Source organism: Anomaloglossus baeobatrachus, chromosome 6 (genome assembly GCF_048569485.1).
Source record: "Anomaloglossus baeobatrachus isolate aAnoBae1 chromosome 6, aAnoBae1.hap1, whole genome shotgun sequence".
Lineage (NCBI taxonomy): Eukaryota > Metazoa > Chordata > Amphibia > Anura > Aromobatidae > Anomaloglossus > Anomaloglossus baeobatrachus.
The window spans coordinates 191,684,329-191,709,928 of NC_134358.1; the positions used below are offsets into that span (position 1 = coordinate 191,684,329).

Genomic DNA, 25,600 nt, shown 5'->3' on the forward strand with positions numbered 1-25,600 from the left:
AGCACTCTCAAAAATACACGTGCCTTTCCCGTCCCCTGGCTGACCCAGGGGAAGAAAAGTCCTCTGAGAGCCATGACTTGTTCATCTTGGTTCTTTTAGAAACACAGCGAGGGGACTCCAACCACAGTCTCCCTCGTTGCCACTAACTGGGCCACACACACCCCACTTGACTGGCATGGGTTGACCCCCCCTTTTGAAAAAGAAACAGATGCTTTGCATGAAGCACTCTCAAAAATACGCGTGCCTTTCCCGTCCCCTGGCTGACCCAGGGGAAGAAAAGTCCTCTGAGACCCATGACTTGTTCATCTTGGTTCTTTTAGAAACACAGCGAGGGGACTCCAACCACAGTCTCCCTCGTTTCCACTAACTGGGCCACACACACCCCACTTGACTGGCATCGGTTGAGCCCCCTTTTGAAAAAGAAAAAGATGCTTTGCATGAAGCACTCTCAAAAATACACGTGCCTTTCCCGTCCCCTGGCTGACCCAGGGGAAGAAAAGTCCTCTGAGAGCCATGACTTGTTCATCTTGGTTCTTTTAGAAACACAGCGAGGGGACTCCAACCACAGTCTCCCTCGTTGCCACTAACTGGGCCACACACACCCCACTTGACTGGCATCGGTTGACCCCCCCTTTTGAAAAAGAAACAGATGCTTTGCATGAAGCACTCTCAAAAATACGCGTGCCTTTCCCGTCCCCTGGCTGACCCAGGGGAAGAAAAGTCCTCTGAGACCCATGACTTGTTCATCTTGGTTCTCTTAGAAACACAGCGAGGGGACTCCAACCACAGTCTCCCTCGTTTCCACTAACTGGGCCACACACACCCCACTTGACTGGCATCGGTTGAGCCCCCTTTTGAAAAAGAAAAAGATGCTTTGCATGAAGCACTCTCAAAAATACACGTGCCTTTCCCGTCCCCTGGCTGACCCAGGGGAAGAAAAGTCCTCTGAGACCCATGACTTGTTCATCTTGGTTCTTTTAGAAACACAGCGAGGGGACTCCAACCACAGTCTCCCTCGTTTCCACTAACTGGGCCACACACACCCCACTTGACTGGCATCGGTTGACCCCCCCTTTTGAAAAAGAAACAGATGCTTTGCATGAAGCACTCTCAAAAATACGCGTGCCTTTCCCGTCCCCTGGCTAACCCAGGGGAAGAAAAGTCCTCTGAGAGCCATGACTTGTTCATCTTGGTTCTTTTAGAAACACAGCGAGGGGACTCCAACCACAGTCTCCCTCGTTGCCACTAACTGGGCCACACACACCCCACTTGACTGGCATCGGTTGACCCCCCCTTTTGAAAAAGAAAAAGATGCTTTGCATGAAGCACTCTCAAAAATACGCGTGCCTTTCCCGTCCCCTGGCTGACCCAGGGGAAGAAAAGTCCTCTGAGAGCCATGACTTGTTCATCTTGGTTCTTTTAGAAACACAGCGAGGGGACTCCAACCACAGTCTCCCTCGTTGCCACTAACTGGGCCACACACACCCCACTTGACTGGCATGGGTTGACCCCCCTTTTGAATAAGAAACAGATGCTTTGCATGAAGCACTCTCAAAAATACGCGTGCCTTTCCCGTCCCCTGGCTGACCCAGGGGAAGAAAAGTCCTCTGAGACCCATGACTTGTTCATCTTGGTTCTTTTAGAAACACAGCGAGGGGACTCCAACCACAGTCTCCCTCGTTTCCACTAACTGGGCCACACACACCCCACTTGACTGGCATCGGTTGAGCCCCCTTTTGAAAAAGAAAAAGATGCTTTGCATGAAGCACTCTCAAAAATACACGTGCCTTTCCCGTCCCCTGGCTGACCCAGGGGAAGAAAAGTCCTCTGAGACCCATGACTTGTTCATCTTGGTTCTTTTAGAAACACAGCGAGGGGACTCCAACCACAGTCTCCCTCGTTTCCACTAACTGGGCCACACACACCCCACTTGACTGGCATCGGTTGAGCCCCCTTTTGAAAAAGAAAAAGATGCTTTGCATGAAGCACTCTCAAAAATACACGTGCCTTTCCCGTCCCCTGGCTGACCCAGGGGAAGAAAGGTCCTCTGAGAGCCATGACTTGTTCATCTTGGTTCATTTAGAAACACAGCGAGGGGACTCCAACCACAGTCTCCCTCGTTGCCACTAACTGGGCCACACACACCCCACTTGACTGGCATCGGTTGACCCCCCCTTTTGAAAAAGAAAAAGATGCTTTGCATGAAGCACTCTCAAAAATACGCGTGCCTTTCCCGTCCCCTGGCTGACCCAGGGGAAGAAAAGTCCTCTGAGACCCATGACTTGTTCATCTTGGTTCTTTTAGAAACACAGCGAGGGGACTCCAACCACAGTCTCCCTCGTTTCCACTAACTGGGCCACACACACCCCACTTGACTGGCATCGGTTGAGCCCCCTTTTGAAAAAGAAAAAGATGCTTTGCAGAAAGCACTCTCAAAAATACACGTGCCTTTCCCGTCCCCTGGCTGACCCAGGGGAAGAAAAGTCCTCTGAGAGCCATGACTTGTTCATCTTGGTTCTTTTAGAAACACAGCGAGGGGACTCCAACCACAGTCTCCCTCGTTGCCACTAACTGGGCCACACACACCCCACTTGACTGGCATGGGTTGACCCCCCCTTTTGAAAAAGAAACAGATGCTTTGCATGAAGCACTCTCAAAAATACGCGTGCCTTTCCCGTCCCCTGGCTGACCCAGGGGAAGAAAAGTCCTCTGAGACCCATGACTTGTTCATCTTGGTTCTTTTAGAAACACAGCGAGGGGACTCCAACCACAGTCTCCCTCGTTTCCACTAACTGGGCCACACACACCCCACTTGACTGGCATCGGTTGAGCCCCCTTTTGAAAAAGAAAAAGATGCTTTGCATGAAGCACTCTCAAAAATACACGTGCCTTTCCCGTCCCCTGGCTGACCCAGGGGAAGAAAAGTCCTCTGAGAGCCATGACTTGTTCATCTTGGTTCTTTTAGAAACACAGCGAGGGGACTCCAACCACAGTCTCCCTCGTTGCCACTAACTGGGCCACACACACCCCACTTGACTGGCATCGGTTGACCCCCCCTTTTGAAAAAGAAAAAGATGCTTTGCATGAAGCACTCTCAAAAATACGCGTGCCTTTCCCGTCCCCTGGCTGACCCAGGGGAAGAAAAGTCCTCTGAGAGCCATGACTTGTTCATCTTGGTTCTTTTAGAAACACAGCGAGGGGACTCCAACCACAGTCTCCCTCGTTGCCACTAACTGGGCCACACACACCCCACTTGACTGGCATGGGTTGACCCCCCTTTTGAATAAGAAACAGATGCTTTGCATGAAGCACTCTCAAAAATACGCGTGCCTTTCCCGTCCCCTGGCTGACCCAGGGGAAGAAAAGTCCTCTGAGACCCATGACTTGTTCATCTTGGTTCTTTTAGAAACACAGCGAGGGGACTCCACTCACAGTCTCCCTCGTTTCCACTAACTGGGCCACACACACCCCACTTGACTGGCATCGGTTGAGCCCCCTTTTGAAAAAGAAAAAGATGCTTTGCATGAAGCACTCTCAAAAATACACGTGCCTTTCCCGTCCCCTGGCTGACCCAGGGGAAGAAAAGTCCTCTGAGAGCCATGACTTGTTCATCTTGGTTCTTTTAGAAACACAGCGAGGGGACTCCAACCACAGTCTCCCTCGTTGCCACTAACTGGGCCACACACACCCCACTTGACTGGCATCGGTTGACCCCCCTTTTGAAAAAGAAAAAGATGCTTTGCATGAAGCACTCTCAAAAATACACGTGCCTTTCCCGTCCCCTGGCTGACCCAGGGGAAGAAAAGTCCTCTGAGAGCCATGACTTGTTCATCTTGGTTCTTTTAGAAACACAGCGAGGGGACTCCAACCACAGTCTCCCTCGTTGCCACTAACTGGGCCACACACACCCCACTTGACTGGCATCGGTTGACCCCCCCTTTTGAAAAAGAAAAAGATGCTTTGCATGAAGCACTCTCAAAAATACGCGTGCCTTTCCCGTCCCCTGGCTGACCCAGGGGAAGAAAAGTCCTCTGAGAGCCATGACTTGTTCATCTTGGTTCTTTTAGAAACACAGCGAGGGGACTCCAACCACAGTCTCCCTCGTTGCCACTAACTGGGCCACACACACCCCACTTGACTGGCATGGGTTGACCCCCCTTTTGAATAAGAAACAGATGCTTTGCATGAAGCACTCTCAAAAATACGCGTGCCTTTCCCGTCCCCTGGCTGACCCAGGGGAAGAAAAGTCCTCTGAGACCCATGACTTGTTCATCTTGGTTCTTTTAGAAACACAGCGAGGGGACTCCAACCACAGTCTCCCTCGTTTCCACTAACTGGGCCACACACACCCCACTTGACTGGCATCGGTTGAGCCCCCTTTTGAAAAAGAAAAAGATGCTTTGCATGAAGCACTCTCAAAAATACACGTGCCTTTCCCGTCCCCTGGCTGACCCAGGGGAAGAAAAGTCCTCTGAGAGCCATGACTTGTTCATCTTGGTTCTTTTAGAAACACAGCGAGGGGACTCCAACCACAGTCTCCCTCGTTGCCACTAACTGGGCCAGACACACCCCACTTGACTGGCATCGGTTGACCCCCCCTTTTGAAAAAGAAACAGATGCTTTGCATGAAGCACTCTCAAAAATACGCGTGCCTTTCCCGTCCCCTGGCTGACCCAGGGGAAGAAAAGTCCTCTGAGACCCATGACTTGTTCATCTTGGTTCTTTTAGAAACACAGCGAGGGGACTCCAACCACAGTCTCCCTCGTTTCCACTAACTGGGCCACACACACCCCACTTGACTGGCATCGGTTGAGCCCCCTTTTGAAAAAGAAAAAGATGCTTTGCATGAAGCACTCTCAAAAATACACGTGCCTTTCCCGTCCCCTGGCTGACCCAGGGGAAGAAAAGTCCTCTGAGAGCCATGACTTGTTCATCTTGGTTCTTTTAGAAACACAGCGAGGGGACTCCAACCACAGTCTCCCTCGTTGCCACTAACTGGGCCACACACACCCCACTTGACTGGCATCGGTTGAGCCCCCTTTTGAAAAAGAAAAAGATGCTTTGCATGAAGCACTCTCAAAAATACACGTGCCTTTCCCGTCCCCTGGCTGACCCAGGGGAAGAAAAGTCCTCTGAGAGCCATGACTTGTTCATCTTGGTTCTTTTAGAAACACAGCGAGGGGACTCCAACCACAGTCTCCCTCGTTGCCACTAACTGGGCCACACACACCCCACTTGACTGGCATCGGTTGACCCCCCCTTTTGAAAAAGAAAAAGATGCTTTGCATGAAGCACTCTCAAAAATACGCGTGCCTTTCCCATCCCCTGGCTGACCCAGGGGAAGAAAAGTCCTCTGAGAGCCATGACTTGTTCATCTTGGTTCTTTTAGAAACACAGCGAGGGGACTCCAACCACAGTCTCCCTCGTTGCCACTAACTGGGCCACACACACCCCACTTGACTGGCATGGGTTGACCCCCCTTTTGAATAAGAAACAGATGCTTTGCATGAAGCACTCTCAAAAATACGCGTGCCTTTGCCGTCCCCTGGCTGACCCAGGGGAAGAAAAGTCCTCTGAGACCCATGACTTGTTCATCTTGGTTCTTTTAGAAACACAGCGAGGGGACTCCAACCACAGTCTCCCTCGTTTCCACTAACTGGGCCACACACACCCCACTTGACTGGCATCGGTTGAGCCCCCTTTTGAAAAAGAAAAAGATGCTTTGCATGAAGCACTCTCAAAAATACACGTGCCTTTCCCGTCCCCTGGCTGACCCAGGGGAAGAAAAGTCCTCTGAGAGCCATGACTTGTTCACCTTGGTTCTTTTAGAAACACAGCGAGGGGACTCCAACCACAGTCTCCCTCGTTGCCACTAACTGGGCCACACACACCCCACTTGACTGGCATCGGTTGACCCCCCCTTTTGAAAAAGAAACAGATGCTTTGCATGAAGCACTCTCAAAAATACGCGTGCCTTTCCCGTCCCCTGGCTGACCCAGGGGAAGAAAAGTCCTCTGAGACCCATGACTTGTTCATCTTGGTTCTTTTAGAAACACAGCGAGGGGACTCCAACCACAGTCTCTCTCGTTTCCACTAACTGGGCCACACACACCCCACTTGACTGGCATCGGTTGAGCCCCCTTTTGAAAAAGAAAAAGATGCTTTGCATGAAGCACTCTCAAAAATACACGTGCCTTTCCCGTCCCCTGGCTGACCCAGGGGAAGAAAAGTCCTCTGAGAGCCATGACTTGTTCATCTTGGTTCTTTTAGAAACACAGCGAGGGGACTCCAACCACAGTCTCCCTCGTTTCCACTAACTGGGCCACACACACCCCACTTGACTGGCATCGGTTGACCCCCCCTTTTGAAAAAGAAACAGATGCTTTGCATGAAGCACTCTCAAAAATACGCGTGCCTTTCCCGTCCCCTGGCTGACCCAGGGGAAGAAAAGTCCTCTGAGACCCATGACTTGTTCATCTTGGTTCTTTTAGAAACACAGCGAGGGGACTCCAACCACAGTCTCCCTCGTTTCCACTAACTGGGCCACACACACCCCACTTGACTGGCATCGGTTGAGCCCCCTTTAGAAATAGAAAAAGATGCTTTGCATGAAGCACTCTCAAAAATACACGTGCCTTTCCCGTCCCCTGGCTGACCCAGGGGAAGAAAAGTCCTCTGAGAGCCATGACTTGTTCATCTTGGTTCTTTTAGAAACACAGCGAGGGGACTCCAACCACAGTCTCCCTCGTTGCCACTAACTGGGCCACACACACCCCACTTGACTGGCATCGGTTGACCCCCCCTTTTGAAAAAGAAAATGATGCTTTGCATGAAGCACTCTCAAAAATACGCGTGCCTTTCCCGTCCCCTGGCTGACCCAGGGGAAGAAAAGTCCTCTGAGAGCCATGTCCACATTGTCAGTGGACAGACACGTGTGCTTATCTGCCAGCAGACCACCAGCAGCACTGAAGACAGGTTCCGAGAGAACGCTGGCTGCAGGACACGACAAGATCCCCAAGACGTACGTGGCGAGCTCAGGCAATTTATCAAGATTGGAAGCCTAAAATGAGCAGGGCTCAAGTTGCACAATAATGGAATCGATGTTTCCTTGCATATACTCATATATCTGTGTGTCCTCCTCTTTTTCCTTGTCCAGCTCTTTTGTTTTCACATGAGCATATGTCCTTGTCACTTTCCCATGTGTTGTGAGTTGTTTGTGACCTTTTGGACACCTTTGAGGGTGTTTTCTAGGTGTTTTTCTGTGTTTGTGATTGCCTGCCATTGTTTCCTATGCAGTTCGAGTTCGTTTCGTCGAACGTTTGACGAGCCGAACTCGAACGGGAGCTCCGTTCGGCGAACCGACCTCGAGCCGAACCGGGACCGGTTCGCTCATCTCTAATCATGACTAATATGTGCACCCTTAAAGATTATTTTAACAATTCCATAACTTTTCCTTTTTGATGTTACAATTTTAATGCTGAGTTTTCACTGGAACAATATAATGGTGCTAAATAATCTCCAAAATAATAAAGTGTGTTTCACTATTGGAGGTCTATCCTAAAATATAACCTTTATTGGATACTTTAAAGAGAATTAAATTTTACATATATATATATATATATATATATATATATATATATATATATGTATATATATAATTATGTTATATATATATATATATATATATATATATATATATATATATTTACACATGTAGTTTTATATATATATATACACATATATATATATATATATATATATATATATATATATATATATATATATATATAAAAAGTTTCCAGAGCAGCACTTAAACTTTGGTTGGGTGCAAAAATCCTTCACAACAGCATCTTACCGTCCCTTCAATATTTCCAAAAAATCTGAAGCCAGCACTCCACTTCTCTTTCAAATAAAATCTTCTTTAATGGCCCATACCACAGGACGTTTCAGTCAAAGGCTGACCTTTTTTCAACAGGAACACTGTTGGAAAAAGGTCACCCATTGACTGAAACGTCCTGTGGTATGGGCCATTAAAGAAGAATTTATTTGAAAGAGAAGTGGAGTGCTGGCTTCTGATTTTCTGGATATATATATATATATATATATATTAACCAGACCAATGTGGTCCTAAACTGTGGGGGGAATGATCCACTACCCGCCTGTACAGGCGACAAATTATTATTAGCAGTTAATACCTCCACAAGAAGTTATAAAAGTGTGGAGCACTACTATGCTCAGCAGTCACCCAGGTCACTATTTTGCAAGACACTGATAGGACTGCTGTAATGGCGCAATGTGGGAGTACACGCCCCATATAAGGGTGCCTATGACCATTGGCATGGCTCCCACTGCAATCAATATACAGGGGATATCAGTACGTCCAGCAATGATATATTGCAAAGATTGCATGAATTTATATATTATTGTTAATTAGACTGCTTCAATGGTCTAACAAGGAGATATAACTCCCCTCTGAAGCTGCCTGTGGACAACAGCATAAGCAGAGTAAAAGGTCCAGTCACAGCAATTCAGGCCTGCTGCTGTGTGCCATGTAACTAGGTGCTGTGCAAGCAAAGGTGCTAGTGCTATCTGTGCTATGCCTACACGTTTCTGCAATGTATTGTTTATCCCTGCCTTGAATCATCAGGGACATTGAGGCAGCATGCTACAATTATTTTAGATGAAAATGCGTATCGCATCTTCTTTGATAAGGCGCCAATATAATAGCTGGACGCAATAAAAAATTCAGGAAAAGCAAAACTGAATAAAAACATAAAATAATAATAACATTGCAAGATTATATGGCATTAAACATAAATTGAAGAACTTGGCTTACTTTGTTGAAATTTTGGTGCATTATCATTGACATCCAATACATTAATTACGACAGTTGTTGTAGCTGATAGGGCGCCTATATCACCAATCATGTCTTTGACTTGCACTATAACTTGATATTGAGCCTTAGTTTCTCTGTCAATTTGTGAATCAACTCGAATTATTCCTAATTGTAAAAAAGATCAAAACAAAATATTTATAAATAAAAGGAATTTTTCAACGTGCTTATGTTACTCTATCTAAATAATGAGAAACAATGTTTTAATCTGTGTGTCACTGCCTTATCAATATAATGCAGTTTTTATAAAAATCACTGTTTATCATGTGCTGTGTAAGACGTGCGCATAGTGCTCAGATTCCCTTTCACTTCTTTACCACCTGGCCTGTTTTCACCTTCCTGAAAAGGCGAAATTTTACAATTCTGACTATTGTCACTTTAAAAGGTAATAAAACTGGAACTCTTAGGCCCAGTGCCCACACTGTGTAGTTTTGACATGTATTTTCAGAAATCCGCAGCAAAATTTGCATGTCCATTGGGAAGCAAAGTCTATGAGAATTCAGAAGTGCTGTGCTCACGTTGCTTATTTTTCCCTTGCATATTTGGTGCAGATTTGGTGCAAAAAAAAGAAATCTGCACCAAATACGAGTACGCAAGGGAGAAGAAATACTCAACGTGGGCACAGCACTTCTGAATTCTCTTAGACTTTGCTGGCTTCACAATGGACATGCAGATTTTGCTGCAGATTTCTGAAAATCTGCGTCAAAATACACAGCGTGGGCACTGGGCCTTAAGTCATTCCCAGTTATTCTGAGATTATTTTTTCATGACACATTGTACTTCAAGATACAAAGAAATTTTGGTTAATATGATGTGCATTTAGTTAGGAAAATATTCAAATTTGACATTTTTTTAAATTTTGCAATTTTAGAACTGTTAATTTTTATGCCCTTAAACAAGATAGATAGATAGATACATAGATAGATCACATGAAATCATTTGCCACATTCTAATTTACATAAGCATTTTTGAAACATATTTTTTTTGTTAAAAGTTAGGATTAAAAATGTATCAGCAATTTCTCATTTTTCCACCAAATTTACAGAAAATACCCAAAAGTTACATCACATTAAAAACTGCACACTCAGAGAGCTCAAAAGCACATTCAAGAAGGTGCTTCATAGGAATTAAAGCAATGTGGAAGGAAAAAATGAAAATGTATTTTTTTTCCCACAAAAATATTACGTTAGCCCTAATTTTCTCATTTTCACAAAGATATCAGAAAAAAATGGACCACACAATTTTTTTTGCAATTTCTCCCAAGTATGGTGATATCTCATAATGGTGATGTAAAATAAACCACTGTTTTATCACACAACAGGGCTCAGAAAGGATGGAGCAGAATTTTGGAGGGTAAAATTGGCTGGAAGAGATAGCGGACACCATGTCATGTTTGCAGAGCCCCTAATGTGCCAAAATACTGGAAACCCCCACAAGTGGCCCTATTTTAGAAATGACACAACTCAAGGAATTTATTTAGACGTGTGGTGAGCACTAGAATTGAGCGCGGTTCGTGGTTCGTGGTTCTCCAGTTCGCGGCTCGAGTGATTTTGGGGCATGTTCTAGATCGAACTAGAACTCGAGCTTTTTGCAAAAGCTCGATAGTTCTAGAAACGTTCGAGAACGGTTCTAGCAGCCAAAAAACAGCTAAATCATAGCTTGGTTTCTGCTGTAATAGTGCAAGTCACTCTGTGAATCAAACTATTATCACATTTCAGTGTATAGTGTGCGTGAACAGCGCCTTCAGATCACTGCTGTTTCTATAATGGTGATCGCCATTTTTTTTTTTTTTTCTTGTCTTCCTTCCCTAAGCGCGCGCGTCTTGTGGGGCGGGCCAGCATGTCAGCCAATCACAGACACACACACAGCTAAGTGGACTTTGAGCCAGAGAAGCAACGACATGTGTGATAGGATCTGCATGTCACATGTCCCTGCATTATAAAACCGGACATTTTCTTCACGGACGCCATTATCTGCCTTCTGCGTCTTTGGTGTCAGACATCACTGTCGCAGCTCCGTCATCCTGAGTCCTATAGCCGATACAGCTGTATGCGCTGCATACACAGCGTTAGGCCTCTGCCACACTCACGTGAATTTCACGCACGTGCCGAGAGACACGTATTTTCCCTGCGTGTTGCGTGCAGGTAAGTACGTGTCTCTGGTACGTGCGTGACACGTGTGTTCTACGTGTGCTATCCGCGATAGCACACGTAGAATCAGTAATTATTATACTCACCTGGTCCTCCCTGCTGTCCGCGCTGCTGTCCGTGGTGCTGATCCTCGGTCTCCAGCCCTCCCGTCTCCCCGCTGCTGCTGCTGCCAGGCAGTGAAGTGAATATTCTATGAGATTAATGAGCGGCGGTCGGCAGCAAGAGGCAGCAGCGGCAGAGACAGGAGGGCTGGAGAAGGTGAGTTAATGTTTTTTATTTTTTTCCCTGACATGTGTGTTTACTCCGGCGCGTGTCACACGGGACCGCATCCACACTACACCCGTGTGGTACGGGTGCGGGCCGTGTAACACCCGTGCTGCCGGAGAAAACACTGACATGTCAGCGCTTTGAAAATCGCACACACGTACAAATGCACACGGACACACGTTCCGTGTGGTTTTACGTGTGTGTGCCTGCTACCATAGGGTAGCATTGCTGTACATGTCTCCGTGCCGCCGGTACGTGTAAAAAATGCCAAACACGTGCTGGAGGCACGGATGTGTGGCAGAGGCCTTAGACAGCATAGGGAGAGCACTTTATAGCAGTCCTTTTAAGGGCTCAAACCGGCAGGGTCAGAGTTAAGGTGACAGGTCCTGAAAACAGCGCCAGCGTCTGTGCAGCCAAGGTCAGGGATTTCCTCCCTGCATTTCACCATTAGGAGGGAATAGAAAGGCAGGCTTCAATTCCTCTACCCAGAGCACTACAATCCTGCCACTGTACCCTCTTGTCCTCTGCACACTCCAACTCATAACTAAGCCATTATACTAGCAAACACTCAGTGTACCTAGTGGCATCCTATCTGTGGCTATTGGACTTTGCTTTAGTCCCACTAGTGCCAAGACATTTGCAGAGCGCATCTGCCTGCATTGCACACTCCAACTAATTATAACGAAGCCATTATACTAGCAAACACTCAGTGTACCTAGTGGCATCCTATACGTGGCTATTGGACTTTGCTTTAGTCCCACTAGTGCCAAGACATTTGCAGAGCGCATCTGCCTGCATTGCACACTCCAACTAATTATAACGAAGCCATTATACTAGCAAACACTCAGTGTACCTAGTGGCATCCTATACGTGGCTATTGGACTTTGCTATAGTCCCACTAGTGCCAAGACATTTGCAGAGCGCATCTGCCTGCGTTGCACACTCCAACTAATTATAACTAAGCCATTATACTAGCAAACACTCAGTGTACCTAGTGGCATCCTATACGTGGCTATTGGACTTTGCTATAGTCCCACTAGTGCCAAGACATTTGCAGAGCGCATCTGCCTGCGTTGCACACTCCAACTAATTATAACTAAGCCATTATACTAGCAAACACTCAGTGTACCTAGTGGCATCCTATACGTGGCTATTGGACTTTGCTATAGTCCCACTAGTGCCAAGACATTTGCAGAGCGCATCTGCCTGCGTTGCACACTCCAACTAATTATAACTAAGCCATTATACTAGCAAACACTCAGTGTACCTAGTGGCATCCTATACGTGGCTATTGGACTTTGCTATAGTCCCACTAGTGCCAAGACATTTGCAGAGCGCATCTGCCTGCGTTGCACACTCCAACTAATTATAACTAAGCCATTATACTAGCAAACACTCAGTGTACCTAGTGGCATCCTATACGTGGCTATTGGACTTTGCTATAGTCCCACTAGTGCCAAGACATTTGCAGAGCGCATCTGCCTGCGTTGCACACTCCAACTAATTATAACTAAGCCATTATACTAGCAAACACTCAGTGTACCTAGTGGCATCCTATACGTGGCTATTGGACTTTGCTATAGTCCCACTAGTGCCAAGACATTTGCAGAGCGCATCTGCCTGCATTGCACACTCCAACTAATTATAACGAAGCCATTATACTAGCAAACACTCAGTGTACCTAGTGGCATCCTATACGTGGCTATTGGACTTTGCTTTAGTCCCACTAGTGCCAAGACATTTGCAGAGCGCATCTGCCTGCATTGCACACTCCAACTAATTATAACGAAGCCATTATACTAGCAAACACTCAGTGTACCTAGTGGCATCCTATACGTGGCTATTGGACTTTGCTATAGTCCCACTAGTGCCAAGACATTTGCAGAGCGCATCTGCCTGCGTTGCACACTCCAACTAATTATAACTAAGCCATTATACTAGCAAACACTCAGTGTACCTAGTGGCATCCTATACGTGGCTATTGGACTTTGCTATAGTCCCACTAGTGCCAAGACATTTGCAGAGCGCATCTGCCTGCGTTGCACACTCCAACTAATTATAACTAAGCCATTATACTAGCAAACACTCAGTGTACCTAGTGGCATCCTATACGTGGCTATTGGACTTTGCTATAGTCCCACTAGTGCCAAGACATTTGCAGAGCGCATCTGCCTGCGTTGCACACTCCAACTAATTATAACTAAGCCATTATACTAGCAAACACTCAGTGTACCTAGTGGCATCCTATACGTGGCTATTGGACTTTGCTATAGTCCCACTAGTGCCAAGACATTTGCAGAGCGCATCTGCCTGCGTTGCACACTCCAACTAATTATAACTAAGCCATTATACTAGCAAACACTCAGTGTACCTAGTGGCATCCATTACGTGGCTATTGGACTTTGCTATAGTCCCACTAGTGCCAAGACATTTGCAGCACGTCTGCCTGCGTTGCACACTCCAACTAATTATAACTAAGCCATTATACTAGCAAACACTCAGTGTACCTAGTGGCATCCTATACGTGGCTATTGGACTTTGCTATAGTCCCACTAGTGCCAAGACATTTGCAGAGCGCATCTGCCTGCGTTGCACACTCCAACTAACTATAACTAAGCCATTATACTAGCAAACACTCAGTGTACCTAGTGGCATCCTATACGTGGCTATTGGACTTTGCTATAGTCCCACTAGTGCCAAGACATTTGCAGAGCGCATCTGCCTGCGTTGCACACTCCAACTAATTATAACTAAGCCATTATACTAGCAAACACTCAGTGTACCTAGTGGCATCCTATACGTGGCTATTGGACTTTGCTATAGTCCCACTAGTGCCAAGACATTTGCAGAGCGCATCTGCCTGCGTTGCACACTCCAACTAATTATAACTAAGCCATTATACTAGCAAACACTCAGTGTACCTAGTGGCATCCTATACGTGGCTATTGGACTTTGCTATAGTCCCACTAGTGCCAAGACATTTGCAGAGCGCATCTGCCTGCATTGCACACTCCAACTAATTATAACGAAGCCATTATACTAGCAAACACTCAGTGTACCTAGTGGCATCCTATACGTGGCTATTGGACTTTGCTATAGTCCCACTAGTGCCAAGACATTTGCAGAGTGCATCTGCCTGCGTTGCACACTCCAACTAATTATAACTAAGCCATTATACTAGCAAACACTCAGTGTACCTAGTGGCATCCTATACGTGGCTATTGGACTTTGCTATAGTCCCACTAGTGCCAAGACATTTGCAGAGCGCATCTGCCTGCGTTGCACACTCCAACTAATTATAACTAAGCCATTATACTAGCAAACACTCAGTGTACCTAGTGGCATCCTATACGTGGCTATTGGACTTTGCTATAGTCCCACTAGTGCCAAGACATTTGCAGCACGTCTGCCTGCGTTGCACACTCCAACTAATTATAACTAAGCCATTATACTAGCAAACACTCAGTGTACCTAGTGGCATCCTATACGTGGCTATTGGACTTTGCTATAGTCCCACTAGTGCCAAGACATTTGCAGAGCGCATCTGCCTGCGTTGCACACTCCAACTAATTATAACTAAGCCATTATACTAGCAAACACTCAGTGTACCTAGTGGCATCCTATACGTGGCTATTGGACTTTGCTATAGTCCCACTAGTGCCAAGACATTTGCAGAGCGCATCTGCCTGCGTTGCACACTCCAACTAATTATAACTAAGCCATTATACTAGCAAACACTCAGTGTACCTAGTGGCATCCTATACGTGGCTATTGGACTTTGCTATAGTCCCACTAGTGCCAAGACATTTGCAGAGCGCATCTGCCTGCGTTGCACACTCCAACTAATTATAACTAAGCCATTATACTAGCAAACACTCAGTGTACCTAGTGGCATCCTATACGTGGCTATTGGACTTTGCTATAGTCCCACTAGTGCCAAGACATTTGCAGAGCGCATCTGCCTGCATTGCACACTCCAACTAATTATAACGAAGCCATTATACTAGCAAACACTCAGTGTACCTAGTGGCATCCTATACGTGGCTATTGGACTTTGCTTTCATCCCACTAGTGCCAAGACATTTGCAGAGCGCATCTGCCTGCATTGCACACTCCAACTAATTATAACGAAGCCATTATACTAGCAAACACTCAGTGTACCTAGTGGCATCCTATACGTGGCTATTGGACTTTGCTATAGTCCCACTAGTGCCAAGACATTTGCAGAGCGCATCTGCCTGCGTTGCACACTCCAACTAATTATAACTAAGCCATTATACTAGCAAACACTCAGTGTACCTAGTGGCATCCTATACGTGGCTATTGGACTTTGCTATAGTCCCACTAGTGCCAAGACATTTGCAGAGCGCATCTGCCTGCGTTGCACACTCCAACTAATTATAACTAAGCCATTATACTAGCAAACACTCAGTGTACCTAGTGGCATCCTATACGTGGCTATTGGACTTTGCTATAGTCCCACTAGTGCCAAGACATTTGCAGAGCGCATCTGCATGCGTTGCACACTCCAACTAATTATAACTAAGCCATTATACTAGCAAACACTCAGTGTACCTAGTGGCATCCTATACGTGGCTATTGGACTTTGCTATAGTCCCACTAGTGCCAAGACATTTGCAGAGCGCATCTGCCTGCGTTGCACACTCCAACTAATTATAACTAAGCCATTATACTAGCAAACACTCAGTGTACCTAGTGGCATCCTATACGTGGCTATTGGACTTTGCTATAGTCCCACTAGTGCCAAGACATTTGCAGCACGTCTGCCTGCGTTGCACACTCCAACTAATTATAACTAAGCCATTATACTAGCAAACACTCAGTGTACCTAGTGGCATCCTATACGTGGCTATTGGACTTTGCTATAGTCCCACTAGTGCCAAGACATTTGCAGAGCGCATCTGCCTGCGTTGCACACTCCAACTAATTATAACTAAGCCATTATACTAGCAAACACTCAGTGTACCTAGTGGCATCCTATACGTGGCTATTGGACTTTGCTATAGTCCCACTAGTGCCAAGACATTTGCAGAGCGCATCTGCCTGCGTTGCACACTCCAACTAATTATAACTAAGCCATTATACTAGCAAACACTCAGTGTACCTAGTGGCATCCTATACGTGGCTATTGGACTTTGCTATAGTCCCACTAGTGCCAAGACATTTGCAGAGCGCATCTGCCGGCGTTGCACACTCCAACTAATTATAACTAAGCCATTATACTAGCAAACACTCAGTGTACCTAGTGGCATCCTATACGTGGCTATTGGACTTTGCTATAGTCCCACTAGTGCCAAGACATTTGCAGAGCGCATCTGCCTGCATTGCACACTCCAACTAATTATAATGAAGCCATTATACTAGCAAACACTCAGTGTACCTAGTGGCATCCTATACGTGGCTATTGGACTTTGCTTTAGTTCCACTAGTGCCAAGACATTTGCAGAGCGCATCTGCCTGCATTGCACACTCCAACTAATTATAACGAAGCCATTATACTAGCAAACACTCAGTGTACCTAGTGGCATCCTATACGTGGCTATTGGACTTTGCTATAGTCCCACTAGTGCCAAGACATTTGCAGAGCGCATCTGCCTGCGTTGCACACTCCAACTAATTATAACTAAGCCATTATACTAGCAAACACTCAGTGTACCTAGTGGCATCCTATACGTGGCTATTGGACTTTGCTATAGTCCCACTAGTGCCAAGACATTTGCAGAGCGCATCTGCCTGCGTTGCACACTCCAACTAATTATAACTAAGCCATTATACTAGCAAACACTCAGTGTACCTAGTGGCATCCTATACGTGGCTATTGGACTTTGCTATAGTCCGACTAGTGCCAAGACATTTGCAGAGCGCATCTGCCTGCGTTGCACACTCCAACTAATTATAACTAAGCCATTATACTAGCAAACACTCAGTGTACCTAGTGGCATCCTATACGTGGCTATTGGACTTTGCTATAGTCCCACTAGTGCCAAGACATTTGCAGAGCGCATCTGCCTGCGTTGCACACTCCAACTAATTATAACTAAGCCATTATACTAGCAAACACTCAGTGTACCTAGTGGCATCCTATACGTGGCTATTGGACTTTGCTATAGTCCCACTAGTGCCAAGACATTTGCAGAGCGCATCTGCCTGCGTTGCACACTCCAACTAATTATAACTAAGCCATTATACTAGCAAACACTCAGTGTACCTAGTGGCATCCTATACGTGGCTATTGGACTTTGCTATAGTCCCACTAGTGCCAAGACATTTGCAGAGCGCATATGCCTGCGTTGCACACTCCAACTAATTATAACTAAGCCATTATACTAGCAAACACTCAGTGTACCTAGTGGCATCCTATACGTGGCTATTGGACTTTGCTATAGTCCCACTAGTGCCAAGACATTTGCAGCACGTCTGCCTGCGTTGCACACTCCAACTAATTATAACTAAGCCATTATACTAGCAAACACTCAGTGTACCTAGTGGCATCCTATACGTGGCTATTGGACTTTGCTATAGTCCCACTAGTGCCAAGACATTTGCAGAGCGCATCTGCCTGCGTTGCACACTCCAACTAATTATAACTAAGCCATTATACTAGCAAACACTCAGTGTACCTAGTGGCATCCTATACGTGGCTATTGGACTTTGCTAAAGTCCCACTAGTGCCAAGACATTTGCAGAGCGCATCTGCCTGCGTTGCACACTCCAACTAATTATAACTAAGCCATTATACTAGCAAACACTCAGTGTACCTAGTGGCATCCTATACGTGGCTATTGGACTTTGCTATAGTCCCACTAGTGCCAAGACATTTGCAGAGCGCATCTGCCTGCGTTGCACACTCCAACTAATTATAACTAAGCCATTATACTAGCAAACACTCAGTGTACCTAGTGGCATCCTATACGTGGCTATTGGACTTTGCTATAGTCCCACTAGTGCCAAGACATTTGCAGAGCGCATCTGCCTGCATTGCACACTCCAACTAATTATAACGAAGCCATTATACTAGCAAACACTCAGTGTACCTAGTGGCATCCTATACGTGGCTATTGGACTTTGCTATAGTCCCACTAGTGCCAAGACATTTGCAGAGCGCATCTGCCTGCGTTGCACACTCCAACTAATTATAACTAAGCCATTATACTAGCAAACACTCAGTGTACCTAGTGGCATCCTATACGTGGCTATTGGACTTTGCTATAGTCCCACTAGTGCCAAGACATTTGCAGAGCGCATCTTCCTGCATTGCACACTCCAACTAATTATAATGAAGCCATTATACTAGCAAACACTCAGTGTACCTAGTGGCATCCTATACGTGGCTATTGGACTTTGCTTTAGTTCCACTAGTGCCAAGACATTTGCAGAGCGCATCTGCCTGCATTGCACACTCCAACTAATTATAACGAAGCCATTATACTAGCAAACACTCAGTGTACCTAGTGGCATCCTATACGTGGCTATTGGACTTTGCTATAGTCCCACTAGTGCCAAGACATTTGCAGAGCGCATCTGCCTGCGTTGCACACTCCAACTAATTATAACTAAGCCATTATACTAGCAAACACTCAGTGTACCTAGTGGCATCCTATACGTGGCTATTGGACTTTGCTATAGTCCCACTAGTGCCAAGACATTTGCAGAGCGCATCTGCCTGCGTTGCACACTCCAACTAATTATAACTAAGCCATTATACTAGCAAACACTCAGTGTACCTAGTGGCATCCTATACGTGGCTATTGGACTTTGCTATAGTCCCACTAGTGCCAAGACATTTGCAGAGCGCATCTGTCTGCGTTGCACACTCCAACTAATTATAACTAAGCCATTATACTAGCAAACACTCAGTGTACCTAGTGGCATCCTATACGTGGCTATTGGACTTTGCTATAGTCCCACTAGTGCCAAGACATTTGCAGAGCGCATCTGCCTGCGTTGCACACTCCAACTAATTATAACTAAGCCATTATACTAGCAAACACTCAGTGTACCTAGTGGCATCCTATACGTGGCTATTGGACTTTGCTATAGTCCCACTAGTGCCAAGACATTTGCAGAGCGCATCTGCCTGCGTTGCACACTCCAACTAATTATAACTAAGCCATTATACTAGCAAACACTCAGTGTACCTAGTGGCATCCTATACGTGGCTATTGGACTTTGCTATAGTCCCACTAGTGCCAAGACATTTGCAGAGCGCATATGCCTGCGTTGCACACTCCAACTAATTATAACTAAGCCATTATACTAGCAAACACTCAGTGTACCTAGTGGCATCCTATACGTGGCTATTGGACTTTGCTATAGTCCCACTAGTGCCAAGACATTTGCAGCACGTCTGCCTGCGTTGCACACTCCAACTAATTATAACTAAGCCATTATACTAGCAAACACTCAGTGTACCTAGTGGCATCCTATACGTGGCTATTGGACTTTGCTATAGTCCCACTAGTGCCAAGACATTTGCAGAGCGCATCTGCCTGCGTTGCACACTCCAACTAATTATAACTAAGCCATTATACTAGCAAACACTCAGTGTACCTAGTGGCATCCTATACGTGGCTATTGGACTTTGCTATAGTCCCACTAGTGCCAAGACATTTGCAGAGCGCATCTGCCTGCGTTGCACACTCCAACTAATTATAACTAAGCCATTATACTAGCAAACACTCAGTGTACCTAGTGGCATCCTATACGTGGCTATTGGACTTTGCTATAGTCCCACTAGTGCCAAGACATTTGCAGAGCGCATCTGCCTGCGTTGCACACTCCAACTAATTATAACTAAGTTGCATTGTCAGGGATATTTATTCTTTATTATTCTGCTGTTAATAAAGCTAGACCACCACTGCAATCTTCACCACCTCTCAATTTTTACTACCACATTTTCAGTCCACAATCTTGTCGCAATCAACATGAGTGGCAAAATGACAGATGCTGGTGGAAAGGGGAAGAGGCGTGGTGGAAAAGGCAAAAAAGGTTTTGTCCGTGGGGAAGGTGGCAAAGCTCCATTATCATCTGCTGAAGATAGACCATCTACCAGCAAAAGTAAGATGTCTACTACTTACCGTGGACAATCCGATGTGCTCCCTTTTTTACGGACACGAACAACAGGAAGAAAGGTAGATGATGGGCAAAAAAGGAAAATGCTTGAATGGATCTCAAGTGGTCCAACAAGTGCCCTCTCAGCCACTTCAAGTACCGCATCCAAAAAACACCAGTCCTCTGAGTTGTCATCCCAATCACACTTGATTTCTCCTAGCTCTGAAGTCTCCATCAGCCCTGCACAGTATGGTGGAACTGAGATGGCTGAGTCTGCAGAGCTGTTCAGTCACACTATAGCCTGGGAATCAGAGGTCTGCTCAAAAGCTACAGTGAGTACAGAACAGGAAATGGTCTGCAGTGATGCCCAGAACCTTTGTGACTCTGATTCAGGCCGTGAGGACCAAGTTTCTGAGCATAATGTTGACCCTTTGTCACAAACTGTAACACCTGTGGTTATAGACAATGAGGAACATACTGATGAAGATGAGACGCAGATACCCGATTGGGATGACAACTTAAATATTCGGTCAGGGCAAGAAGAGGCTCGGTCTGAGGGGGAGGGGAGTGCAAACACAACAATTGATGATGACGTTCTAGATCCCACCTACTGTCAACCCCCAGTCAGGCACTCAAGGAGGTCAACAGAGGCGGTGGAGGAGGATGCAACCGACGACGAAGTTACCTTGCGCCTTCCTGGACAGAGTCGGAGCACTGGTAGCACGTCTACAACTGCATCCTCAGCCACCACTCTGCCTATGAGCATTATTCGGGGTGGATCAACAGGTCGCATGGCCTCTAAGCCTTGCCTAGCCTGGTCCTTTTTTGACATCGAAAAAGATCGCCCAAATCATGTGATATGTAACATTTGTCATGATTCTCTTAGTAGAGGTCAAAACCTCAGCAGTTTGACAACTTCTTCCATGAATCGTCACATGAATAAATATCATAAGTCCCAGTGGGAAGCTCACCGTGCTGCAATGCGGCCTAGCGGAGCGAACCATCCACCGCCCGCCCCTTCCAGTGCATCCGCGCGCTCTTCATCTTCTAGGACTGTGGGGACAGCTGTCACACCTGTTTTTCCACGCAAAACTTCCACCACTGTAACCGCAACAGGCAGTTTGCTTGTAAGGTCGTCAGTTGGTTTGGAAGGGGAAACAAGTGAGTGTGTACAGCTCTCTCAGACATCGATAGCACCAACGTTGGATCAAGGCAACATCATGTCTCTGCCTGTACTTTCCTCACAAACCTGCATTTTTCCAGGGACACCCTACTCAACACCGTCTACACACAGCAGCCAGATCTCTGTCCCTCAGATGTGGTCAAATAAAAGGCCACTTCCTCCGACCCATGACAAAGCTAAGAGGTTGACTCTATCCCTCTGTAAGCTGTTGGCTACCGAAATGCTGCCTTTCCGCCTAGTGGACACACAGGATTTTAGAGACCTTATGTCTGTCGCTGTGCCCCAGTACCAGATGCCTAGTCGCCACTACTTCTCTAAGAAAGGTGTGCCCGCGCTACACCAGCATGTCGCACACAACATCACCGCTTCCTTGAAAAACTCTGTGTGTGAACGGGTGCATTTCTCCACCGATACTTGGACCAGTAAGCATGGACAGGGACGTTACATGTCGCTGACTGGGCACTGGGTAACTATGGTGATAGATGGTGAAGGGTCTGCTGCACAAGTCTTGCCGTCCCCACGACTTGTGTGTCAATCCTATGTCTGTCCAAGTTCCGCCACAGCTTCTGCATCCTCCACCTCATCTGGGTCCTCCACCTCCGCCCCAAGCCTGCCTGGTCAGGCCACCAGCGTTCTCACTGCGCAGAAGGAATCACGCACCCCTCATTACTATGCTGGCAGCAGAGCGCAACGGCATCAGGCGGTCTTTAGCTTGACATGTCTTGGGAATAAGAGTCACACAGCTGAGGAGTTGTGGTCAGCTCTGCGGTCCGAGTTTAATAAATGGTTGTCTCCACTCAACCTGCAGCCTGGAAAGGCCGTGTGCGACAATGCTGCAAACCTGGGTGCGGCACTTCGCCTGGGCAAGGTGACACACGTACCTTGTATGGCTCACGTGTTGAACCTTGTCGTCCAGCAATTTTTAACACACTATCCCGGCCTAGATGGCCTTCTGAACAGGGCACGAAAACTGTCAGCTCACTTCCGCCGTTCAAGCGCCGCAGCAGAGCGACTTGCATCGCTCCAGAAGTCTTTCGGCCTGCCGGTTCATCGCCTGAAATGCGATGTGGCGACACGCTGGAATTCAACTCTCCACATGTTACAGCGACTGTGGCAGCACCGCAGAGCCCTGGTGCAATACGTCATGACGTATAGCCTGGGCCAACGAGATGCAGAGGTGGGGCAGATCACCCTGATGGAGTGGTCTCAGATCAAGGACCTATGCACCCTTCTGCACAGTTTCGACATGGCGACGAATATGTTTAGCTCTGACAATGCCATTATCAGCATGACGATTCCAGTCATTTACATGCTGGAGCACACGCTAAACACTATTCGGAGTCAGGGGGTGGGACAACATGAAGGGGAGGAACTACAGGAGGATTCATATGCGCAAGGGACAACAACATCACCAAGGTCCAGACGTTCATCATCACCAACGCAGCAGGCATGGGACCATGGGGGACAGGGATCGACAAGGGCGCATAGTAGCAGGCGAAATGTTGAGCAAGGTGCAGGAGAACATGAAGAAATGGAGGACGAACTGTCCATGGACATGGAAGACTCAGCGGATGAGGGAGACCTTGGTCAAATTTCAGTTGAAAGAGGTTGGGGGGAGATGTCAGAGGAAGAAAGAACGGGTAGCACCTCTATGCCACAAACACAGCGTGGACTTGGTCCGCATGGCTGCGCAAGACACATGAGTGCCTTTTTGTTGCACTACCTCCAACATGACAGTCGTATTGTCAAAATTAGAAGTGATGATGACTACTGGATTGCCACACTATTAGATCCCCGGTACAAGTCCAAATTTTGTGACATAATTCCAGCCATAGAAAGGGACGCACGTATGCAGGAGTATCAGCAGAAGCTGTTACTCGATCTTAGCTCGGCTTTTCCACCAAACAACCGTGCAGGTGCAGGGAGGGAATCTCCCAGTTGTAACTTGACAAACATGGGACGGTCTCGTCATCTTCAACAGTCTACCCGTACCAGTAGGACCATATCTGGTGCCGGTAACAGCAATTTTATGGAATCTTTTCATAATTTTTTTAGACCCTCTTTTGCAAGGCCACCAGAGACAACAAGTCTGACACATAGTCAACGGCTGGAGAGGATGATACAGGAGTATCTCCAAATGAACATCGATGCCATGACTGTGCAACTGGAGCCTTGCTCCTTTTGGGCTTCAAACCTAGAAAAATGGCCAGAGCTTGCAACTTACGCCTTGGAGATTTTGTCGTGTCCAGCTGCCAGCGTTGTCTCTGAACGTGTATTCAGTGCTGCTGGGTGTGTGCTGACAGATAAGCGCACGCGTCTGTCCAGTGACAATGTGGACAGACTGACGTTCATCAAAATGAACAAGTCATGGATCCAGAAGGAATTTACTACCCCTGTGTCATCCTGGGGAGAGTAAATGCTTGTTGATTTGGAATGTGCTTGATGCAAATCAAAACATCCTGTTTGCAACTAGGGCACAAGTGCTGCCACTGATAAGGTGTCTGTGTGGGGCCCAATTTTTGGAAAAAAGGGAGACTCCGCTTGGAGTAACCCTTGCTTACATTGTTTTTAAAAGAAGCCAAGATGAACAGAGCTGGGATCAGGAAAGACTTTGCTACCTACCCCGGTGTCATCCTGGGGACGGATAAGAATGGCGTATTTTGGAATGTGCTTGATGCAAATGTAGCTGTGAAGTGTACAACTAGGGCACAAGTGCTGCCACTGAATGGGTGGGTGTGTGTGGGGCACAATTTTTGGAAAAAAAGGGAGACTCCGCTTGGAGTAACCCTTGCTTACATTGTTTTTAAAAGAAGCCAAGATGAACAAGTCATGGGTCAGCAAAGACTTTATCTACCTACCCCGGTGTCATCCTGGGGACGGATAAGAATGGCGTATTTTTGAATGTGCTTGATGCAAATCTAGCTGTGAAGTGTACAACTAGGGCACAAGTGCTGCCACTGAATGGGTGGGTGTGTGGGGCCCAATTTTTGGAAAAAAAGGGAGACTCCGCTTGGAGTAACCCTTGCTTGCTGTGTTTTTAAAAGAAGCCAAGATGAACAGAGCTGGGATCAGGAAAGACTTTGCTACCTACCCCGGTGTCATCCTGGGGACGGATAAGAATGGCGTATTTTTAAATGTGCTTGATGCAAATTTAGCTGTGAAGTGTACAACTAGGGCACAAGTGCTGCCACTGAATGGGTGGGTGTGTGGGGCCCAATTTCTGGAAAAAAAGGGAGACTCCGCTTGGAGTAACCCTTGCTTGCTGTGTTTTTAAAAGAAGCCAAGATGAACAGAGCTGGGATCAGGAAAGACTTTGCTACCTACCCCGGTGTCATCCTGGGGACGGATAAGAATGGCGTATTTTTGAATGTGCTTGATGCAAATGTAGCTGTGAAGTGTACAACTAGGGCACAAGTGCTGCCACTGAATGGGTGGGTGTGTGGGGCCCAATTTTTGGAAAAAAAGGGAGACTCCGCTTGGAGTAACCCTTGCTTGCTGTGTTTTTAAAAGAAGCCAAGATGAACAGAGCTGGGATCAGGAAAGACTTTGCTACCTGCCCCGGTGTCATGCTGGGGACGGTTAATTATGGCGTATTTTTGAATGTGCTTGATGCAAATGTAGCTGTGAAGTGTACAACTAGGGCACAAGTGCTGCCACTGAATGGGTGGGTGTGTGGGGCCCAATTTTTGGAAAAAAAGGGAGACTCCGCTTGGAGTAACCCTTGCTTGCTGTGTTTTTAAAAGAAGCCAAGATGAACAGAGCTGGGATCAGGAAAGACTTTGCTACCTACCCCGGTGTCATCCTGGGGACGGATAAGAATGGCGTATTTTTGAATGTGCTTGATGCAAATGTAGCTGTGAAGTGTACAACTAGGGCACAAGTGCTGCCACTGAATGGGTGGGTGTGTGGGGCCCAATTTTTGGAAAAAAAGGGAGACTCCGCTTGGAGTAACCCTTGCTTGCTGTGTTTTTAAAAGAAGCCAAGATGAACAGAGCTGGGATCAGGAAAGACTTTGCTACCTACCCCGGTGTCATG

At 46.6% G+C, this 25,600-nt stretch overlaps 1 protein-coding gene across 1 annotated transcript in view; it reads right to left on the minus strand.

Moving 5' to 3' along the window:
- The window catches only part of LOC142243062 (cadherin-19-like), a 409,385-nt gene that overhangs the window by 132,773 nt on the left and 251,012 nt on the right, over positions 1-25,600 (minus strand). The window contains exon 5 of the mRNA XM_075314605.1: positions 8,837-9,001. Coding sequence (XP_075170720.1) covers positions 8,837-9,001 — 165 coding nt within the window. The remainder of the gene's footprint in view (positions 1-8,836; positions 9,002-25,600) is intronic.